Source organism: Xenopus laevis, chromosome 7L, assembly GCF_017654675.1.
Source record: "Xenopus laevis strain J_2021 chromosome 7L, Xenopus_laevis_v10.1, whole genome shotgun sequence".
Lineage (NCBI taxonomy): Eukaryota > Metazoa > Chordata > Amphibia > Anura > Pipidae > Xenopus > Xenopus laevis.
The window spans coordinates 128,267,703-128,290,785 of record NC_054383.1 but is presented as its reverse complement, the minus strand read 5'-3'; the positions used below and the strand labels follow the sequence as shown (position 1 = coordinate 128,290,785).

Here is a 23,083-nt window from a genome sequence, read left to right as displayed (position 1 = left end):
AGGGAAGAGCGGTGAGCTGTAGCGGTTTCTTTTTGTTCTTTATCTACTGACCAGTCAAATGGCAGTTAGGGTTGAAGGACAAGTTCAGTGACTCGATTTTGGTGCATTGTGTGTCACTCAGGGTCTCTCGGGGGCACCCTACAGAAAAAGCAGACCCAGGCACCCAAAGTTACAAGGTGAATTCCCTCTGTAGTTTTCTCATTGTGTCTAACACTTCCAAAGGTGCTGGAAGGGACTTCAGCTCCTGGTCTCCTGTCTCCTGATGAAACACACTGTAGAACTGGTCTCAAAAAGCTGAAATCTCTTCATGTGGCACTGGTAAAAGAAACAGTCTTCATTTAAGACAATTTAATATTTGATTATTATCATTAGCTCCACTTGCTCAGAAATTTAAAAAACACCATGTAGATATCATTCAAGTGATCACTATGTCTTCATTTTGATTCCTTTCCTTGGAAATCTTGTAATTCTGCTACTGTGTCTTACCCTGAATACAATGAGTCCATAGCAAACAAGGATGATGAAAATGGAAAGGTGAACACAAATTAAGCAATAGCTATTGTTCTAAACCATTCCAAGCTCCAAACCTGACATGGGGGCCTTATTTATCAAAATCCAAATTTTTTTGATTATTTAAAATAAAAAAGTCAGACCAAATTAGAATGCACAATCGGACTTTATTATTAAAAGCAACAATTAATCGGATCGGGGGAAAACTCTATCAAAATCTATCAAAACCCCAATCATACCAAAAAAATTTAAAATTTTTCAGATTGTTGCCAGAAAAGTCCAAAATAGTTGGATTTTCAGGCTAATTCCAGAGCAGACCACAGAATCTTTCAAATAGGATAGGGACATTTCCCATTGACGTATGAACAACCTCCCAAAGTCCCCATAAAAATTCAAGTTTTTTTCTACACAAAAAATTCGGATTTTATAGTAAAACAAATTTGAATTTTTTGAGTTGTTGCCATTCTGACTTTAATAAATAACCACCTACATGTAGAAAAATTGGAATTTTTTAATCAGAAAAATATATGTACAGGGAACTGAAAGCTACAGACAAGAGCCAAAGTATTATGCTTTTATTATTATGATTTTTACTAAGCTGAAAATTCTTTGGTTTCTTGACCATAATGGCTATAGAACAGATACAGTGATCAATACTGATTGTCATTAAAAATATTACACTGGCAGGCAGATTTAGGAACGCAGTGAAACGTGTGCACGTTATCCGGCCCAAGGTCCAGTTACCCCACAGTGCCTCTTCAGTTATATAGAGAGGAGACTCATGCAGAAAGAGAAACCTGCAATACCAAAGGTGAGAAACCAAATTGTAGTCATTGTTTTTTTCATGATGATCAGTCCATTGCCCACAGTTAATAAATAAAGGTTAGGCTGAAACACATGATGCTCATTGCTTGTGCTGAGAAGAGAACTCTATTCACAAAGTTGTCAACAGATCTATAGGCCACAAAGCTGCCCTTCAGGGTTTCTAATTTAATCTTCGACTTGCATCCAAAGATCTCTGTATTAGGATTTTACTCATTTAAAGGAGAAGAAAAGCTATGGAGGCATTTTGTTAACAATAGATTAGCTACAATAGTGCAAGCTAGAATGCTATATTTATTCTGTAGAATGTTTTACCACACATGAGTAAAAAGCTATTGAAGCTCTCTATTTGTTTAGGATAGCAGCTGCAGTATTAGCTTGGTGTGACATCAATTCTTGCCTGAGTTTCTCCCTGCTACTTAAGCTCTGGGCTCAGATAACAGCAGAGCAGGGGGGAGAGGAGCAAACTGAGCATGCTCAAGCCCTAGCCCTGGAGGTTTAAGCTGAAGGCAGAAAGTCTGATACAGAAGCCCATGAGTACACAATAGAAGGAAAGAAATAAAGTGTTTCTTTTGACAGAGGACTCAGAGCAGCACTACTTTCAGGGTTTACTGGTATAGTTAGGTGGACCTTTCTGATAAGCCTTACTTTGTTTAAACCTTTCCTTCTCCTTTAAGATGCAAACAATGAACAATAAGCAGAATCATTTTAATATATGGGCAAAAGGTAATTTTTCTAGGGTCCACCAGGACAGGGGAACCACCACCAGACATTTCATCTGCTAAAACTTCTGCTTCCCTTTGCATCCTCCTGAAATGGCAGATCCTTTGTTCTATTTCATTGAGAGAACTCATGAACACAACATATAAAATAATTTTTGACTTTTTGTTTTACTATGGTTTTACATTTTATAATGATGGTTCATCCTTTACCTTGACTGTTGGTCCAGGATGGTATAACTAGACGCCACTTCTACTTTGGTTAACAGAAACCGTTGCTTTATTGTATATAATAAGGTTCAACTGCATTTGTTTGGAAAGCCACATGAGTGACATATTTGCCCTGGACCCTGAAACATGTTTATTACAAAATGCATCAATTAATAGATTTCCTCCAGCAGAATCCTACATTGAAATCCATTTTTCAAAAGAGCAAACACATTTTTTAATTTTAAAACTTGACATAGGGCTAGACATGTGGTCAGTTTCCCTAGTGTCCTCAACCGTGTGACTTGTGCTCTGATAAACTTCAGTCCCTCTTGCAGTACTGCTGCACTGCAAGTAAAGGTGGCCATACACGGGCCGATAAAAGCTGCCGACAGACCGTGTCGGCAGCTTATTGGCCCGTGTATGGGGGCCCCCGACGGGCTTCCCCGATCGAGATCTGGCCGACAGTCGGCCAGATCTCGATCGGATGGGATTAAAAATCCCGTCGGATCGCGGCCGCATCTGTTCGTTGATGCGGTCCCGCGATCCGACCGCCCGTTTGGCGAACGCTAGGATCCGATCGTTGGGCCCTAGGGCCCACGATCGGATCAGCCCGATATTGCCCACCTCAAGGTGGGCATATCGGAGGGAGATCCGCTCGTTTGGCGACATCGCCAAATGAGCGGATCTATCCGTGTATGGCCACCTTTAGAGTGATGTCAACAACCCCTTTTCCCCCACTGAAGCCCATAAGCAGAACAATGGGAAGGTAACCAGATAACAGCTCCCTACCACCTACATTGCTAAAAATGCTCCCATGCCCCACCTAGTGGTAGGTATGTCAACAGCACTGATAATTAAAAATTCGGGTCCATTGAGAAATGCTGGCTTTTTTTTGAAAGCATGTGGCAAAATGACAAAATGACAAAAAAATACATTTATTGGTTTAAGAATAACATTTTAAATGGTAGAATGAATTATGTGCAATATACACAGTATATATATAGTAATAAAAACTATACCAAAAAATTATGACATAATCCCTTTAAATTGTGTGCTGATGTCACCACCTTTAATTATTTTCTATCCAAAAGCACACTTTAAATCTACAGGCCTCCCCAAACCAATACAGTTATGGCCATACGGCTATTGCAAAGTACATGGTTACGGATTGGTTCATGGAAAATCTTGTCTGGCAATATGTTTTGATTCTGTATCAAAATACATCAAAGCCTATGTATATCACATCCACTGCCACTCCTTGTCAAAGGCAAAATCTGTTACAAATACGTACAATGCTTTACATATTCAGACTCATAACAATGGCTATTCTAGGTCTAGGACAAGTTATTGTTTGAACAATTCTTTCATATATGGAAGGTACAGGGTCCTGTAGTACCAAAAAATTAAATGCGTGCAGGATTTCTCACAGAACCAGATCTGTGAGCAAGAGATTCAGATCAGTTTCCAGATGAGAAGTTGGCTGGTGACATACTTATTTCAGGGCTATCAACAAGTTATCAGTCATATTTTGCTTTGTTCTTATCCTTCTTTCAGCGTGTATTAGGCACCCCTAGAAACAAGTGTAGTTTGTAATGAAAAGGTACATTGCCAACATGTGATTTTGGATAATTGACGGAGGTTGGCACTGCTCCCCATTGTTTTCCATTCAAAAAGTTTGATTCAAAAGAAATATATCACAAGCAAATGTTTTAAAAAATGTTTCTTATCAGCACATGTATCTTTGCATGCCCCAGCAGCACATTCTTTAGGAACTGTTTTTCATCTGCTTGCAAAATTCCTTATAGATTTTGGCATCAAGCACGTGGTCCCACTATAATCAGCAACACACATTTAAGCTGGTGGGTTCCACTACTGTTGAACTGTGGGTCTGTTAATAGGTGTGAGAAAGTCTAACACTCCAAGAGATTTGTCAAGTGCAGTGCTTGACAATAAAGGGCAATACAGAAGGCAACTTACACTCTGTGGGCCATTTGTGGAAGGCATGGCGCAAACTCCAAAAACAAACGGGTACAGTCCTCTATGCTTCCCCCCTAGATGAAAAGGTCTCTTAGGCCTCCCCATGAACACAGTAGTGCTGAATTCATAAGACTACCTCTTTTGCACCCAACTGGTCCCCTAATGTGAAACCTGCTCAGAAGCACATGTTAAGATTCAGTGGTAGACATAGGCTGCAATGGGGCATTGTTCTTAACATCTGCTCTATCATAGGAAATAAGGACAGGGTTGGCATGTGCCCACTGATACTGAACTCTAGTGCTGGATTTTTATCTTCCATGATTTGTAGAGTGCAAATAGACCCTGAACATCTATGCAGAAGCACTAAGGGGCATGCACTGATTTAAATTTATAAAATGGTATTCTCTTACTGCATTTCTGGGGGGGTCATTACTCTCTCTGAATGTGCTTTCCAAAAGGAATGGCATTGACTTATTTAAAATCTGTTTAAATTTCCAGCCCAAGGAAGACATAGATTATTGGATTGAGACAACTGTTAAAGTAAGCCAAGCATTCTGCAATTGTATAAAGGAGGAATCTATGACGGACCTGTATATAGTGACCTACAACATCAATAACAGGCAACAAATTATAAAGAACCCAGCAGAAGAAGAAGCAATGGACAGTGGTTATTATGATTTTTAAGGTTTGAGCAGGGATTCTTTGGCTTTTTCTCTGTCTCAATATAATGAGCCCATAGCAAACAAGCATGATAGAAAAGGGTATCAGGAAAGTGAACACAAAATCAAAAATGACTATTGCTTGGAAGTGTCGATTAAACATGTCAACAGTTGTGGTTAAGTTTTTCCTGTTTTTTTAAGTTTCATTTGTGACAAAACAAACGCAAATATAATGAAAATGTTTTTCAGCAATCAGAAGATAACAAGAACTGAGAGCGATGGAAAAGATCCAAATGGTTACTGAGATGATTTCTGCTAACCTGGAAGTTCTGTTGTTTATTGACCATATTGGATACAGGACACATATACAGCGATCAATACTGATTTTCATTAATACAGTTGCAACAGCATTTAGACTTATGATGAAAAAGCTGACATTGCACATTATCCAACCAAAGGGCCAGTTACCCCACAGTGCCAATTCAGTTATAGAAAGAGGAAGAAACAGGCAGAAACAAAATCTTTAATGTCGAGGTTGAGAAACCAAATCAAAGTCATCGTGTTTTTCATTTTGAATCCAGTAATCCAGATGAGCAGTCCATTGCCCACAGAAAATGAATATTAGGCTGTAAAACATTATGCACATTGCCCGTGCCACATAGCCAGTCACGTGAAGTTTTCTAAAATGGTTTCAGTGGAAAAGTCAGTGATGTTAGAACTTGAAGAAGGAATGTAATTCTCCATTTCCATTGCAGAGTTGATTGAAGAAAATTGGAGACAAAAGTTTGACATTTTCTGTAAATCTGGCAAATTTACAGTACAAACAAAACTGCCAGAAAAATGTCTTGGAAAAAAATCCACACTGTTGGCACCCTTCCGAATTTGTCTCTAAGTCTCTAGGAGTAGGAAGGCAAATATTGGAGATAATTGAATTAAAAGTTTTAGTTTGTGATAGAAGAAATTCTCAAACTTCACCCAAAACATTTGGCTCCTGGATAACACCATAAAATATGAAATAGATTTACACTTTCTTTTATAAATTTAGGGCAATATGGCATAAGACCGATTAAGATTGATGTACAATCAACAACAGTGAAAGACATTTACATTCAGAAAAAAAAACCAGAGAACTGTTCTGACGGTGCTCTGCTCAAAAGATGGGAAAGGAAATCTGAGGTTTCTGATCTCTTTCCTGAGCAGAGCAACATCAGAACATTGCTCTGTTTTCCTTTTGAACGTATACAATATCTTTTTGACTATACACTTTTAGGAACTGACCAGCGGGTGTTAACAATTTCATTATATTGGCAATTAATAAAAACTTAAATAGCTCTGAAACTAAAATAATAATAACAATAATTAAGGAAATGAATACAAATGTGCTTAGAAAAGCAGTCTGAGCTATTGTACATTACAATTGTTTAAAGGTTTACTTATCCTTTAAGTAAAGTGATCTGGTTGCCGAAAAGTTTAGTTATTTTAGTAACTAGTTATGAATAACATCAAATAGCATGAGATGACACCATATTAATGCTACTGCTAAGGCAGATAATTCAGCAGTAATCAGTGTATATAATAAATTGTGTCATGATTTCTGCTTCTGTGAATTAACTACATGCAGCTACTGTTTAGTGCAATAATTAGATTATGCACAAATTTGTACATTTTTAGTAAAGCTAATCTTTTACTTTCTCAGTGAAGAACTGTTCAGATTTCCACATACAATTTTTTTTTTTATTATAATAATTCCTCATTCCCGTTTTTTTATTGTTTTGTATGTTTTGTTATCATATTTTATAATCCTATATCCTTACCAGGGTCGTCTTCAGAACTAGGTGCTTTCTTTCTCCGTTCTCTATTCCTCTCAGTATCAGAAAAGAAAACAAAGTTCTTAATAATCAAAGTGCAAACTCTTTAATCCTTTCCTTTATAATTTGTCTCTGATACCTTTCTCAGATATTAATGATATTATAAAAGCTCACGTGCAAATGTGTTTGTTCTGAAAGCTAATCTCTCTATCTAGTGACAATTGCACGCCAGCAGTCTACTGATTATAATGTAATATATAAAGTAAGGAAAATATTAATATTGTAATGAAACATACACAGTTCACAGTATGCGTAGAGAGAGAGAGAGAGAGAGAGAGAGAGAGAGAGAGAGAGAGAGAGAGAGAGAGAGAGAGAGAGAGAGAGAGAGAGAGAGAGAACGCACTTCAGAAGCCAAAATTGCAGCCTGGGTGCCAGTCCATAAACAATAGATATTGGGAGAAGTTGACGGCACTCCAAGTGCACCTTTAGACCAAGTTTATGTTAAACAATATATAGGTTTATTAGCTCCAACGTTTTTGTTCTGCACAGGAACCTTCATCAGGGAAAAGCAGAACTGTCAGTTCTGGGCATATTTTATTACACCTTAAAGGAACAGTAACATCAAAAAAAAAATGTAAACTTTAAAATTGCAAAGCCTTTATTAAGAAATAACTTACCGAAACTCCACTTCCTGTCCTCTTCAGAAAAGGCGACAGGGCGACCATCCATTGTGCGGCACTGGATTTGTCCTCCCTGGCTCTCTCTCGTGGTGTACTGACAGCAAGTGAAGCAGCTGCACCTCGATGTGGACGTGCTGCATCAGAAGGGTGATCACATGAAACTCTATGGAGCACTTGGACAGCACATCAGCCACATCACTTTCCCCCTGGCTGATCCCTGCGCTCGGTGTCCCCCTCTCTCTCTTCAGCTCCAGCCTCCTGCTGCCGCACAGCGCTCAGACATTTTGACACAGAATGATTTGTTGCAGCGTTTATCTTGCTTGGTATTTGAGTGCAATGCTGCTGCCCTTCACCTCTTGAGCCGGTTGATCTCTTACTGCTGCCCCTGTGCACCGTCACCGTCTCATTTCAAATGAGCTCTAAAATTAGTTTCTGTTTTAGACATCTGGATGACCTAGGCTAGAATCATATTTGGGTGGATATTGATGACTTTAGAGAATATTAAAGGGGTGGTTTAACTTCATTTCATTTAACGCAATACCCTATAATGCCAGTTCTAACAGATGCAGAAGTGCCATCCCCAGGACTAGATGTCCCGGAGATGCAGCTTGTTTTGTTGTATTTTTGGAGTGACAGCAGCCCAAAACCACAGCCCCATCTGTCCACAGAGTATCTGATGCCCCACAGGATAATACCTTCCAGTAAATTTTCAGGGCTGTATTTTTGGCTTGTAGAAGTTTAGAACTAGTGATGGGTGAATCTGACCCGTTTCGCCAAAAATTAGCAAAATGAGTGACAAAAATTTTTTGATGAGCGACATATTTTTGACGTCTCTAGGGATGGGCGAATTTTTTCGCCTTGTTTCGCCAAAAATATGACGCCCATAGACTTGTATGGCGTTGTGCGTCAAAATAAAAAGACGTGCGTCAAAAAAAATTCGGCGCGCAACAATTTTTTTTCGACACCCATAGACTTTAATGGGCATCGGCGAAATTTGGGGCGAAACGAAACGGGTCGAATTCGCCCATCCCTACATCTGACAATTTTTTTTCACCCATTGGAGTCTATGGGCATCATCACTATCTCTATTAGTAGATTTTGGTCCATAAGCCTATATAAAGTTTATCTGCATAAGGATCACTAGTAGCTAATCTGCGCATGCTCATTGTCCTGAACAGCCACCACTGAGCAGTGCTAAACCTAAATGCAAATGTGACAAAAAAGTCATAGTGCAAAGCTTTTTTTGTCCATTTCACCTAAAAATACGCAAACTACATCCATTGGAGCAGACGAATAACTTGAAAAAAAAGAGGGTTACTTACTAAAGCCTGAATTTTTCTGATTTTTCTGATTTTTAAAGGGGAAAACACAAATTTTTCATGAAAAAAACCAAGAATTTTTTAAGATTCATTTTGCCCTGAGGTTGCTAAAGTCCAAATCTAAAAACAACTCCACCTCAAAACTGCCGAGGTCATGTAGAAGCCAATGGCAGATGTCCCTTTTACAATTGCAAGATATCATGATCTGCAATGGGTTTTGTACGATAATCCAAAAAATGTGTGGTTTTTCTGGCGATAATCCGAAATCAAGTCCAATAAAATCTTACATTTCAAATTTTTCACAGTTTTAGCGAGACTTTGTTGAGTCTTTTCCCACACTAAATTTTACAAAGTAATTAATGTTTGGCCTATGGCATCCTTTTTGGGCAGATACATTCAGCATATTAGAACTTGTATTTTTATATATATATATATATATATATAACTTTTCAAAATGGACCAGCACTCCAGTTTGTTCAATCAAACGTGAATATTTATTTAAATAGTCACTCTCGTGTCCAACGTTTCGGCCCACATCTGGGCCTTTATCAAGGATGTGTGAGAGTGGTAGTGAAGACATTTAAATACTTAAAATGTGGGCGTGTACATGACATCATTACCAATCAAATTAGTGCAAGTTCGTGAATGTAATTACATATTCTCTCTGTGTTTTTCCACTCTATGTCCTTCTCGGATTGTGCCACAAGATGTCGCTATTTTCAATCATTTTCATGTGTAATACAGTTTCGTGTTGAACAAATTATATAAAGTATATAAAGCATATAAAATGTATAGAGTGTACATCTCGTGATTGTGAATACAATATACATGGCAAAAAAGGTTAAAAGAATAAAGCATCTTACAGGTATCTTGATAATCTGCTTGTTATGTCCCAATACAGCAAAAAATTAAAGTCAACATCTAGGGAAAGAGGAAATCATATTTGTGTTATTATATACATTGTTACCATTTTCAATAAATTATGTTGCAAATTCATCTCTGCCTTTGTCTTATTTGGCTACTTTATATGTCACTGTCTATCGGGACTGTGGGAGATTCCAATCAATCTAGGAAACAATCGAGATTTAACTGCCCATTTAAACCCTTCGGTGTCACGCAATCCAACTGATGGATCCAGAAGGCTTCTCTTCTGAGTAGCTCCTTACCATAATCTCCCCCTCTCGATCTTTTTAGTATTTGTTCAATAGGCATGCACTTAAAGGTTGCGGCACTATGCCCTGCCTCTGCCCAGTGCTTAGCCACCGGTTGCTGGGAGATATCCTGCTTTTTGTCTTTCTTTTTCTCTGCTCTGTCAGGATCTAGGGCTGCTCGTATGCTTGCTCTATGCATAGCAATACGTTCCCTCAGTTGCCTGACCGTCTTGCCACAGTACACCATACCACAGGGGCACTTGATTATATATACCACCATCTGTGACTCACATGTCATCCTTTGCTTTATGGCGTATTTCTTACCTGTTCTGGGGTGTGTAAAGTGTTGCCCCTGTATTAGGGTTCCACATGTCACACAACCAGTACACTTATATACCCCTGGTCTTTCTGACAGAAAGTGCTGTACCCTTGATTTTTGATATTTATCCATAGGGTCAGAGGGGCTCAGAGTCTCCTTCAAATTGTTGCCCCTTTTATAGCTAAATTTGGGTCTCACGGGTAAGTTTTTGAAAATTGTTTCATCTGAGGCTACTATTGGCCAATGTTTCGCTACACTCTTTTTAACTAATGTACTGTTTGCGTCATATTGGCTGACATAGTAAAGATCTTTTTTGTCTATTTTACTTTGATTTCTTTTGGGCCACTCTTTCAGAACCTCTTGGCGATCAAGTGAAAGCGCCCAGCGCATTGTATCTGTCAACAATTTCTCTGGGTAGCCCCTTTCTTGAAACTTTTTTTGCATTTTCTCCAAGTCCCTCTCTCTTTTTTCCAACACACTGTCTATCCTTATCACTCTAAGCATTTGTGACTTTGGAAGAGAGTCTAGTAGGTGCCTGGGGTGGTTACTGTGGTAATGCATTAAAGTGTTCCTGTCTGTAGGTTTGGTATAAATACATGTCTGCAGCGAATTTCCTTCTTTGTATATTTCCACATCTAAGAAATGCATACATTGCTGGTCATATTGCATGGTAAATTTCACAGGGCTCTCCAAATTGTTTAATTGTTTCACCATTGCTTCTAGGTCCCCAATGGGTCCTAACCATATGAAGAACAGATCATCGATGTACCTCCTATAGAAGGCACCATGCTGTCTGTATAGGGGATGGTTCAATATCTGTTCTTTTTCAAATTTGTACATGTATGCATTTGCATAGGCTGGGGCCACTTTGGACCCCATCGCTGTCCCTGTCCCCTGTACATAAAAATCATTTTCGAACTTAAAATAATTCTTGTATAACACGAATTGCAATAGTGCCAACAAAAATTCAATTGGAGGCCCCTTGTACAGTATATTTTCAGTGATCAATTCTCGCACTGCCTCAACACCTGCATCATGTGGGATGCACGTGTAGAGGCTTTGTACGTCCATTGTCACTAGTGTCATGTGTGCAGTCTCGAGATGAATACTCTGTATAACCTGCAAAAAATCAGTAGTATCTTTCACATAACCATAAACACTTTGAATGCACGGTTGCAGTATATCATCCAAATACTCCGCTATGCCTTCGTTTAGTGATCCTCTGGAGGAGATTATGGGTCGCCCAGGTGGTCTCTGTGCATTCTTGTGGATCTTAGGTAATGTATATATAACTGGCCGAATTGGACATGCCGGTAGAAAATAGTTATACATATCGTCTGTGATCCATCCATTATTTACAGCTATCCTCAAAATGCTGCCTAGTTCCCCTTTAAATTTGTCCGTGGGGTCAAAAGTTAGCTTTTGGTATTTCGATACATCCGACAACTGATTTAAAAGTTCACATTTGTAATAACTGTAATCCATAATTACAATTCCCCCACCTTTGTCGGCAGTTTTGATTATAATATCCTTATTCCCTTTGAGGGATTTCATAGCCTCCCTTTCGACAAGGGTGAGATTACCTCTCCATTTATGCTTATACTTTTGGTAAGCAGACATGTCTATATCCAACATGCGGTTAAATGTCCTGATGGATGGATTTACGCTTACAGGGTCATATTTGCTCTTTGGTTTAAATTTACCTGGGATGCGTGGCCTTTCCCCTTCTGCAGCTAAGCTGCTCCCATTAAATATTTCCAGCTGAGGGGATCCTATATCCACAGGGTCCACATCTCTATTATCGCTGGTTATCCCTCCATTCTTGGGGCATTGTAGTGGGGGGGCTGTATTACAGAATCGTTCCCTAAGTCTTAGCTGGCGAGAAAACTTATAGTTATCAACAGTATGTGCAAACGTATTTCCACTCACCATTGGGACGAATCCTAATCCCTTTTGCAACAGTCTGGTATCCGCATCGGTAAGCTGGTAAGAGGATAGGTTGAATATTAGGTCTTTCTCCTTGTCGGCATTCGTTGTCGCTGAGGTTGCGCTTCTGCTTGGGTGCTTCCGACCCCCACGGCGGGTGGCTTTCCTGGGTCCCTGGTGTTGCCCTGGCGCTCTCCTAAAAAAGGAGCCTGGACGTTTGGCGATCCTCTTGCGCTCGGTTCTCCTTCGCTGTCCGAGGCTGCGCTGGTTGCCAATAGTAAACATTGGCCAATAGTAGCCTCAGATGAAACAATTTTCAAAAACTTACCCGTGAGACCCAAATTTAGCTATAAAAGGGGCAACAATTTGAAGGAGACTCTGAGCCCCTCTGACCCTATGGATAAATATCAAAAATCAAGGGTACAGCACTTTCTGTCAGAAAGACCAGGGGTATATAAGTGTACTGGTTGTGTGACATGTGGAACCCTAATACAGGGGCAACACTTTACACACCCCAGAACAGGTAAGAAATACGCCATAAAGCAAAGGATGACATGTGAGTCACAGATGGTGGTATATATAATCAAGTGCCCCTGTGGTATGGTGTACTGTGGCAAGACGGTCAGGCAACTGAGGGAACGTATTGCTATGCATAGAGCAAGCATACGAGCAGCCCTAGATCCTGACAGAGCAGAGAAAAAGAAAGACAAAAAGCAGGATATCTCCCAGCAACCGGTGGCTAAGCACTGGGCAGAGGCAGGGCATAGTGCCGCAACCTTTAAGTGCATGCCTATTGAACAAATACTAAAAAGATCGAGAGGGGGAGATTATGGTAAGGAGCTACTCAGAAGAGAAGCCTTCTGGATCCATCAGTTGGATTGCGTGACACCGAAGGGTTTAAATGGGCAGTTAAATCTCGATTGTTTCCTAGATTGATTGGAATCTCCCACAGTCCCGATAGACAGTGACATATAAAGTAGCCAAATAAGACAAAGGCAGAGATGAATTTGCAACATAATTTATTGAAAATGGTAACAATGTATATAATAACACAAATATGATTTCCTCTTTCCCTAGATGTTGACTTTAATTTTTTGCTGTATTGGGACATAACAAGCAGATTATCAAGATACCTGTAAGATGCTTTATTCTTTTAACCTTTTTTGCCATGTATATTGTATTCACAATCACGAGATGTACACTCTATACATTTTATATGCTTTATATACTTTATATAATTTGTTCAACACGAAACTGTATTACACATGAAAATGATTGAAAATAGCGACATCTTGTGGCACAATCCGAGAAGGACATAGAGTGGAAAAACACAGAGAGAATATGTAATTACATTCACGAACTTGCACTAATTTGATTGGTAATGATGTCATGTACACGCCCACATTTTAAGTATTTAAATGTCTTCACTACCACTCTCACACATCCTTGATAAAGGCCCAGATGTGGGCCGAAACGTTGGACACGAGAGTGACTATTTAAATAAATATTCACGTTTGATTGAACAAACTGGAGTGCTGGTCCATTTTGAAAAGTTGCATAATACCGTTTGACCGAGCACCCACTACGAATCGAGAGGGTTAAAGTGCAGGTACTTTCTGAACTTATATATATATATATATATATATATATATATATATATATATATATATATATATATATATATATATATATAGAAATTGCACGTGGTACCGGCACTCACAGGGTTTTCATGAAAAATCAATCGTTCAATATGGTTAAATAGGAAAAAAAAGGTTTATTGAATCCGACGTTTCGGTTCCCCACAGGAACCTTTCTCAAGGGCAAACAGTGCTACACAGACAGTGAACAGTTTAAATACACAAAAGGGCGCCAAACTAATTGCTAGGCAAACCCACAACTCCACCCCCACCCCCAAAGGTAATAGAATCCAGGTGTGACAAATCAATGTGCACAGAAAACAGTGTGTGGATATATATACCAAAAGGATATATAAACGAAAAGAAGAAATTCCTTTTAATTGAAAGTAGTAAGAGAATAGACAGTAAAAGAGGAAATATGCACACTGGTCGTAACAACGGGCCTTATGGTATGCGACCTTGATTATAGGCCCACTCAAGCATAAAATTCAAATGCCAAAGCAGACCATCTGGTAGGTTTTTGGAAATTTACTATCTTATCATAAGTAGTATATAGGCTGCAACAATGTGCCAAGCCCTGATACTGTAGTGGTGGGTGGGTCAACCATAGGAACTAACCCCGGGTATGAGCAGTATACTCTGTCTTAATTAGCCGTCTGCGTGTCCACCGCAGAAGCATATTAGACACCAGCCTTCCATCTCCCATCTGCCTGCCCCTTGGCCAATGTCCTGAGTAGGTGTTTAGAGTCCACTGCCCGTCCCTACAGAAGCTAAGGACCAAGCATGGACCAGCAACACCTAAGTCCATGACGCCATGGTTGGCACATATTCTCTCTAGGTGGCCCATAGCGGGGTATGGGGATTTAGGCTAAAGTATTCATGCCATCTACCACTACCCACATGCCAGTACCCACTGTTATGAATGAAACAACCACTACCAGAAAGGTCATCGTGAAAATAACACATGCGTTGAGTGCCTAGTCCTAGTATATTTACCGGAGACCACTTTTTTTTCCTATTTAACCATATTGAACGATTGATTTTTCATGAAAACCCTGTGAGTGCCGGTACCACGTGCAATTTCTATCTATTATTTAACCAGAGCACCCAGGTTTTTTGATGTATTTGAAGGTGTGCAGCTTGTACCCACCTTTCCCTATATATATATATATATATATATATATATATATATATACATATATATATATATATATAATCAAAGAGGTAAATAAACCGCACTGCCAGGACTTCCATAAGATGTGAAAAAGCAAAAATTATTTTATTTTCAACGTTTCGGCTCCCAACTTAAGCCGTCTTCAGGAGGTGAAGACGGCTTAAGTTGGGAGCCGAAACGTTGAAAATAAAATAATTTTTGCTTTTTCACATCTTATGGAAGTCCTGGCAGTGCGGTTTATTTACCTCTTTGATTATTTATAATTTAACCAGCACCTAGGCAGTGACGATCACTTGGGAGTGCTCCAGATTGCGAATTTGTATATATATATATATATATATATATATATATATATATATATATATATATATATATATATATATATATAAAGGTATATTTTTTAAAAAAATTTTTATTAAAGTTGTTCAGGTTTAACAACTTCCAATTTAAATGCAAATCACATTAAAAATATTGAGATGGGTTCCGTAGAGTAATTGAAACTGACCACACACATTAAGATAAAACAGATAAGAGATTTATTGATACTTAGAACAAAAGCTGAGGGACTTTCCCACACAGTGGCTCAGCAGTGGGTCTAACATAACCAGGCACTTTAAAGTCCAGGCAGAAGTCACCTGGCCAACTCCCAGGAAGAGATTGATATACAGTATGATTATCAAACCAGTATACATACTCCAAACTGCATACTATATATGGTAAAATCAAGCATTATGTGGTTCCACTTCCTGAAATTAGTAAAAGCCTTAGGCACCATGTACTCTCGTCTCAATCAGTGAATCACTAATTTTGCCTACATAAAAATAAAAAGTTTCTTATGTTTGTCTGTCTTGTCTTAATGGAAGCAGTAGGGGGTAAAGAAAGAGGGAGGGAGTAAAAAAGGGTTGTAAGCAAATTAAGAACCAGAAGTCCCCTTGGGTTACAGGGGTCTAGTGATCTTTTTTGTTAAGGATATGTAAGTTAGATGTTGGGGAGAATTATATATAATATCCAAATTTGTCTAGATTTTTAAATTAAATTAAAAAAACCATCACCCAGCTCCCATACCCAATTTTACTTTATTTATTATTAAAGCTTGATTTAATTGGTTTAGGGAAAAACACGATAAAATCAAGCGAAAGCCCGAATCATACATTTTTTTCTGGCTTTTTCCCAAAATTCATAACATTTTCAGGTTTTTGTCCAAAAAGCCAAAAACACAAAATGTTTGTGCTAATTCCAGCACAGACCACAGAAACTACAAAATAGGATGAAAGATTTGAGTTTTGCCACAAAAAGCTCGACTGGAGTTTAGTAAATAACCCCCTAAGTGTTTGTCATAGATTCATAAACATTGTAGCACAGACAAATATTTAACTGGGGCCTACAATGTCACTAGTCCCTTTATATCTTTCCATTCCATATGGTAGCTTTTTACATACTGATTAGAGATGGGGGCGAATTTATTTGCCAGGCGCGAATTCGCGGTGAATTTGCGCGATTCACCGCCAGCGAATAAATTCGCGAAACGCACGCAAAAATTTGCCAAAAACGGGCGCCGGTGTCAAAAATGAGACACTGGCGCCGTTTCGCAAATTTTTCGCCGTATCTCAAATTTCGCGCGAAATTCGCAAATTTTTCAGCAAATTCGCCCATCACTAATACTGATATGAAATTTAATTAGAATATTTATAGGGTTTTATCATTTCTTATCTGTTATATAATTTACATCCAGTAGTCGCCATGGTAAATTGGTTTGTATTAAGTCTCAGACCTTACTGTTTATAGTAAGGAACCTTTTGAAAACATAAGCTTCAGAATAAATATACTTGCTAAATATACTTAATAAATAAAGTCAACTACTGAGCTGTTAATGCAGACAAGCTGCCTTTAAGTACATTGTGCATTGAGGTGAGGATATTGCAAAGCCTAAATTAAGCAAATATGACGTAATAATGATCTTGGATATCCTAAAATATTGATTAGGGATAACACTACCTACATCTGTTTGTATTAGAAATCGAATTTAACAGAACCACTTTTGTAGAACTGACATGAAGTTCTCATGTATGATATGTCAGTAGTTCAGTTCCTACAGTGGTGGTGTCATTGTGTGTTTCAAGAGGGTCAACTCTCTCTCTGAAAGTGTTTTCCAGAAGAAATGGGATTGACTTCCTTAATGATCTTTTAAAGTCTCTGCCAACAAAAACATAAATTATTGGATTGAGACAGCAGTTAAAGTAAGCCAAGCAGTGCCCAATATCATACATTATAAGATCAAAGAGCCAGTTCATGTGAACCTTCGTAAAGTCAAAGAGAGGCCACAAATGATAAAGAAACCAGCAGCCAAAGAAGCAGAGTATGATGGTAACTATAATCCTAAAAGTTCGACTGGACCCAAGGTGTTTGCTGTTTTTTCTAATCCAGAATGCAACGAGCCCATAGCAAATAATGATAATGATAAATGGGATCAGGAACATTGATATAAATCTGGTGACAAACATAGTTTTGTGACGCAGATACCATGTCTGGTAATCAAAAAAAGTAGCATTATCAAAGGTTGCATATGTGACTATACAATAAGTACTATTACTGTCTGGGTCATGCGCAGTATCATAAAAAGCAAGATAAGGAGAGCTGAGAGTCAAGCACAAGAGCCAGATTATCACAGAGATGTTCCTAGCTAACTTTACAGATCTATGATTTTTTGACCATACAGGGCACAGAACAGAGGTGCAACGATCCACACTGATGGTCATTAAGAAAAAGATACTGACAGACATGTTTAGGAAAATGCTAGTAAACAGGACTTTGCACATTATCTGTCCTAAGGGCCAGCGACCACCCATTGCCAAATCTAATATGTAGAGAGGAAGTAAAAGACAGAAAGAAATGTCGGCAATGCCGAGGTTAAGAAACCAAATGGTATTAACTGTCTTTTTCATTCGGAATCCAGCGATCCATATGACCAGTCCATTGCCCACTGTTCCCAACACAAATGTTATGCTTAACAATGTTATGATCAGTAATTGTCTCCAGCGGAAAATTCTATCATAATATTTCTCTTCAGGGTAACTGGCAGGAGATGAGTTGGTGAAGTTCAGAGACAGCATGTTCTCCATTTTCAGTGCCAACCTGTGGTGTTTAGTAAAATGCAGAGATACATTAATTATAAGGAGCCAAAACATGTTTAAGATGGGAATTGTTTATTGCACAGTTTGAAAAGTGATTTCTGTTTCAAAAATCTGGATGGTTTTAGAAGACATAGGGGCAAATTCACCAAGGGTCGAATATCGATATTGATATTCGACTGGGAATTAAAATCCTTCGACTTCGAATATCGAAGTCGAAGGATTTTACCGCAAAAACTGCGATCGAACGATTAAATCCTTTGAATCGAACGATTCGAAGGATTTTAATCCAACGATCGAAGGAATATCCTTCGACCAAAAAAACTTAGGCAAGCCTATGGGGACCTTCCCCATAGGCTAACATTGAGTTCGGTAGGTTTTAGATGGCGAACTAGGGGGTCGAAGCTTTTTCTTAAAGAGACAGTACTTCGACTATCGAATGGTCGAATAGTCGAACGATTTTTAGTTCGAAGGTCGAAGTAGCCCATTCGATGGTCGAAGTAGCCCAAAAAACACTTTGAAATTCGAAGTTTTTTTACTTCAAATCCTTCACTCGAAGTTAATGAATTGGCCCCATAATATTTTAGGTCAAAAATAAAACTAGAGAATGGGGCAGAAAAGGGGCAGTTTAATTTATAAATGTAAGCTAAATGTACACATCTTTAAAAAAAAAGATGCTATGTCCAGAATATTTTGGGAAGTCAACTTGCTTTGCTGTATTTTTTGAGCTACATCATCCCAACTCTTCATGGAGCACGTGGTGCCATGTAGAATAATGACTTTCGATGCTCAGTGAAATGTGGAGCTGTGTTTTCAGGCTGCTCTAGCTCAGAAAATACATACTGTACATTTGGGCTACCCCAATGACATTCAGATCTGAGCATAGCACTTCTGCATCTAATATGGGTTTACGTATTGGTTTAATTTCTAGGCAAACTACACCTACCACAACATAGAGTCCTGGAAATGGCAATTTGAATAAAAAGTATGCAGTGGTATTCCGAGTCAAGGTACAAATATTTTGTATTCTTTGTGTTTTTTTTCTTTTTGATATCTCTTTTTTTTTTTTTAAACCTTATCTGAGTCCTACTTACCCTAGCAATCAGGATGTTGTTTGAATGGCAGACTGGAGGATGGATAGGAGAGGATCTAAATAAGAATATAAGTGATAATTAATATTAATAACTATACAAACTTAGGCTTCTTGTTGAGTCAGAGAGCTCAGTGACCGGATGTCAATTTACATCCGATCACAGTAGAGACTGTCTTAGACAACATCTATACTGCACCTCCTTATGTAAACGTATTATCCAATTTGCAAATTATGTCGCCAAATTTCCCCAACCCCAAGTTATATGTAGAGGTGACTTTAATAGAGTTTAAATGTGCATTTAAATGAGCCACTTGATGAGGGGGGTTGGGTGGAAGTCTTTCTGTACACCCATCTAATCTAATGCCCTTGATGTCATGTTATTGCCACCCCACTCAGAACGGTTTCTTGACTTCCCTTATGACCCTAACTCAGACTGACATGGTTTTTCTCTCCAAGGGCCTTCTCCCCAATATCCACAAGGCACATTACAAACCAGGGGCATCTCACTTAATTTTGCATGGCAGACACAATCCTAACCAACAGAATTGGAGGTTGTGGTCATTTATTCCTGTTTAGCTTGATATAATTAATAGTGACAAGGCCATTTCCAGCTCCATAAAGTAATATTTTTCCCTAAATGACACCTCACCATAACCTCCCATGATGTGGGAGGCCTTTAAGGCTAATCTACAGAGTACTCTCCACACTGAAGTAGCTGCAATTGAAAAAACGTAATATCAATGGGAACTAGAGCATCAAGTTGACACCCTTAGTTCACTGATGCAACAGCAACCCTCCCCTTCTATTCTAACAGACATTGGCAAAATATCAGATCTGGTAATTTTTACAGTAAATCTATTGCCCTTATGCTAGACCCACGGTGCAAGATCAGTGCTCTACATTTCCCTATAAAGTGTGAATGAATACATTTACTGTATGTATCTCAGCATTAAAGTACTGCCTTCTCTTCAATAATACTTGAAATTGAATCTATACAATCCAATCAGTTGGATATTAGAAAAAACAAAGTCTTGGGCAAATCTTCCTATAGGGTCTCTACTCTCTAGGCAAGTTATATCTGATCAAAAAGTATTCTGCCAACATTCCTCTTATTTTAATAATGTTTCTGCTACCTTTAGACAACTATTATGGGCTAACTGGAGACCAATAGTTAAATTAGAGACATTAATGTGGGTAACTCTTCCTGCTATGTATCTTTATTATCTAGCTGCTCAGATAGAAAATCTGATTACTTTGGTATAAGTTTCAAACCATAAAGTTACATACACCATTTGGGGTCAATTAACTTGTTTGGACATGATGTAACGAATATAGTTTACCCTGGTGATCCAGTGGCTCTCGCTGGTGGTCTAGTGCCCGCCGTGTGCATCTTTCCTTCTCTGCGCTGGTTTCCCCTATGGCGCATGCGGCGGGCACTACCAGGTTTTATCTGCCGTGTGATGACGTCATTGAGCAATGGTGCAAAATTCAAAGTATTTAAAGGTGCTTTGAATGAAAACTCACTGCCTGTTGTTAGGTTCTATTTGTTAGTTTCCTGGGTGTTTATTCCTTGTGAATCCTGCTTGATTTATTGATATTGACCCTTGCCTGCCTGCTGTCTATTCAACACTATCCAAACCTGACCCTAGCCTGTCCGATCATTCTTTGAACTCTGCCTGCACTGACTTGACTCGGCCTGTCTGACTATTCTTGTAATCTGCTTGTTTTGGCCCGGTCTGCCTGTCCACGCTTGTCTGCCTGGCCAGTATCCTTGGTGAAACGATCGTGCCCCTTTGCTCATCCAGAACCTTTAGCTATGCTCCTCTCTTAGTAAGACCTGGCGGCATCCAATTAAAAAGGATATCAGGCAGACTTACACAATCTTGTTTGGAATGTTTGGTAACTTACTGCACCACAGGTTACTGATCCACTAACCCCACTGTGAGATAACTCAGTTCATCCCCTCATTGCAAAACTTGGGAATATGCAAAACTGGGTGAAATATGGTATTACAGATATCACAGGTATGGTTTTCTAGATAATGGATCTTTCTTTAATTTGGATCTTCATACCTTAAGTCTACAAGAAAATCATGTAAACATTAAATAAATCCAATAGGCTGGTTTTGCTTCTAATGAGGATTAATTATATCTTAGTTGGGATCAAGTACAAGGTACTGTTTTACTATTGCCTATGATAAAGTATCAGTGTTGATACAAAACGCGTAATGCTGTACCATGGTTACTGAATAACTTATTTCATTTATACAACTGTGTGGCGGATGGTTTAATTTGAGTGCTTATGGTTTGGATCCCCTCCCTTAGCTGCAGGTTCAGGGCAGTCCACCTAGACCTCCTCATTTACTGGGTGAGTTTACTGTGACCCTTGCTTTCATTGTTTTATATACTGTTTTACTATTACAGAGAAGAAGGAAATCATTTTTAAAAAATTTGATTATTTGGATAAACTGGAGTCTATGGGGTTGGCCTTTCCCTAATTTGGGATTTTCTGGATAATGGGTTTCTGGATAACTATCCTATACCTGTAGTATTTTGGGCATAATGACAAACCTATTCCCTTTGCACAGATAAAAAAACACCCCAAACCCACAGAGTCAATGGCTGAGCTACCTCATACACCAGAAACATATTTTTATGCACCCACTAATCTACTTCAGTGGAGGCCATATCAGGGGTCTCATAACCATGATGTATGCTAGGCTACAGCAGATTGTACACAATGTCACCATGGAGGAACTTTGGTGCAAATAGGAAACTAATATGGGTACCATACTAGATGAGGAGTGGCAGGAGTGGCAAGAAGCTGCTCAACTGGTATCCCCCAAACTACAGGGTATGTATGATCCACATATATGTTTTTTATATGGAATTATACCCCAGTCAGATTGCACTATATAAATTCATACATCCAAAACAAATGCATCAGATAAAAGGAGTTTCATACATACACTGTATGATGTGGAGTTGCAGTCTGATTACACCATATTGGGAGAAAATACTGCATACTTGGATGCTGTTACACAGATTACAATTCCCAGAACTAGATGTGGTGCCGGAAATGAAACCAGAATTAAATGAAATGAAACCAGAATTAAAGCTTTCTTTTTCAGGAGGCTCTTCTTCAGGCCAAAAGATTCATTATGCAGAATTGTAGGAACATAGAACTCCTACAAACAAAGCTAGATATTTGCACAGTTGAGCAATTGATTGATACAGTTAACTAAAATTTCTGTATATATAGCTTCATATATATGTGTATATATATATATCCCAAAGACCAGGCTCAGAATAATATACTATGTTGTAACTCTAACCTGGCTAACCCTAGATATTTATTCCATATTCTAGTACCATTGTTTTATACAAATCCTAACTGTGAATCTACTGTATTGTGTATTCAAAAAAACTACCTGAAATTAAACAAAAAACAGAAGGTATACAAGTAAGGGATCAACTGTTTCTTGACCACAATCCCAATAATTCAATTCCAATGGGCGTTGAAAATAAATGTTGATGATGTAGACAGCAGCTTGGATATGAAAATATATTCATCAATATTTAAATAATATTACAAAAAGTACTTTACCATCAGAATATTTCTAATTAATATAGTCATCTACTACACATGCCTGAAAAGTCAAACTTTGCAAGTAGGAGTAGAGTGACAAGTATATGATGTAGTAGTTGAGGTAAAAAACAAATATCTATCACACATCTGAAAGCTGGAACATTACCAGTACCCCTAGTGTTCTTTTCTTTCCAAAGAACAATCAAGGTCATTTGCATTTAAAAACCTAAATGTAACAGCCCTACTTCTTCATTAGCTTAAGTATCGGCAGTTTTTATTGCCCCAGATTTTCCTTACCAGTTCAACCTTTGAGATTGGCTCTTCGTTTTCGGAGCTCCGTCTTTTCATGTCCAGCAGAAAACA

At 38.6% G+C, this 23,083-nt stretch overlaps 1 protein-coding gene and 1 pseudogene across 1 annotated transcript; both read right to left on the bottom strand.

Annotated features, from left to right (window-relative positions):
* Positions 1 to 3,296: 3,296 nt before the first annotated feature.
* Positions 3,297 to 5,509, bottom strand: LOC121395509 (annotated as a pseudogene).
* An 11,005-nt stretch (positions 5,510 to 16,514) lies between these two features.
* LOC108695936 (formyl peptide receptor-related sequence 4) lies at positions 16,515 to 23,083 on the bottom strand. Its single transcript, XM_018224884.2, has 3 exons — positions 23,018 to 23,083; positions 19,134 to 19,188; positions 16,515 to 18,043 (listed from the first exon to the last, which is right to left on the bottom strand). Exon 3 carries the CDS (start codon positions 18,028 to 18,030, stop codon positions 16,972 to 16,974), a length of 1,059 nt encoding a protein of 352 aa, XP_018080373.1. The 5' UTR covers positions 18,031 to 18,043; positions 19,134 to 19,188; positions 23,018 to 23,083; the 3' UTR covers positions 16,515 to 16,971.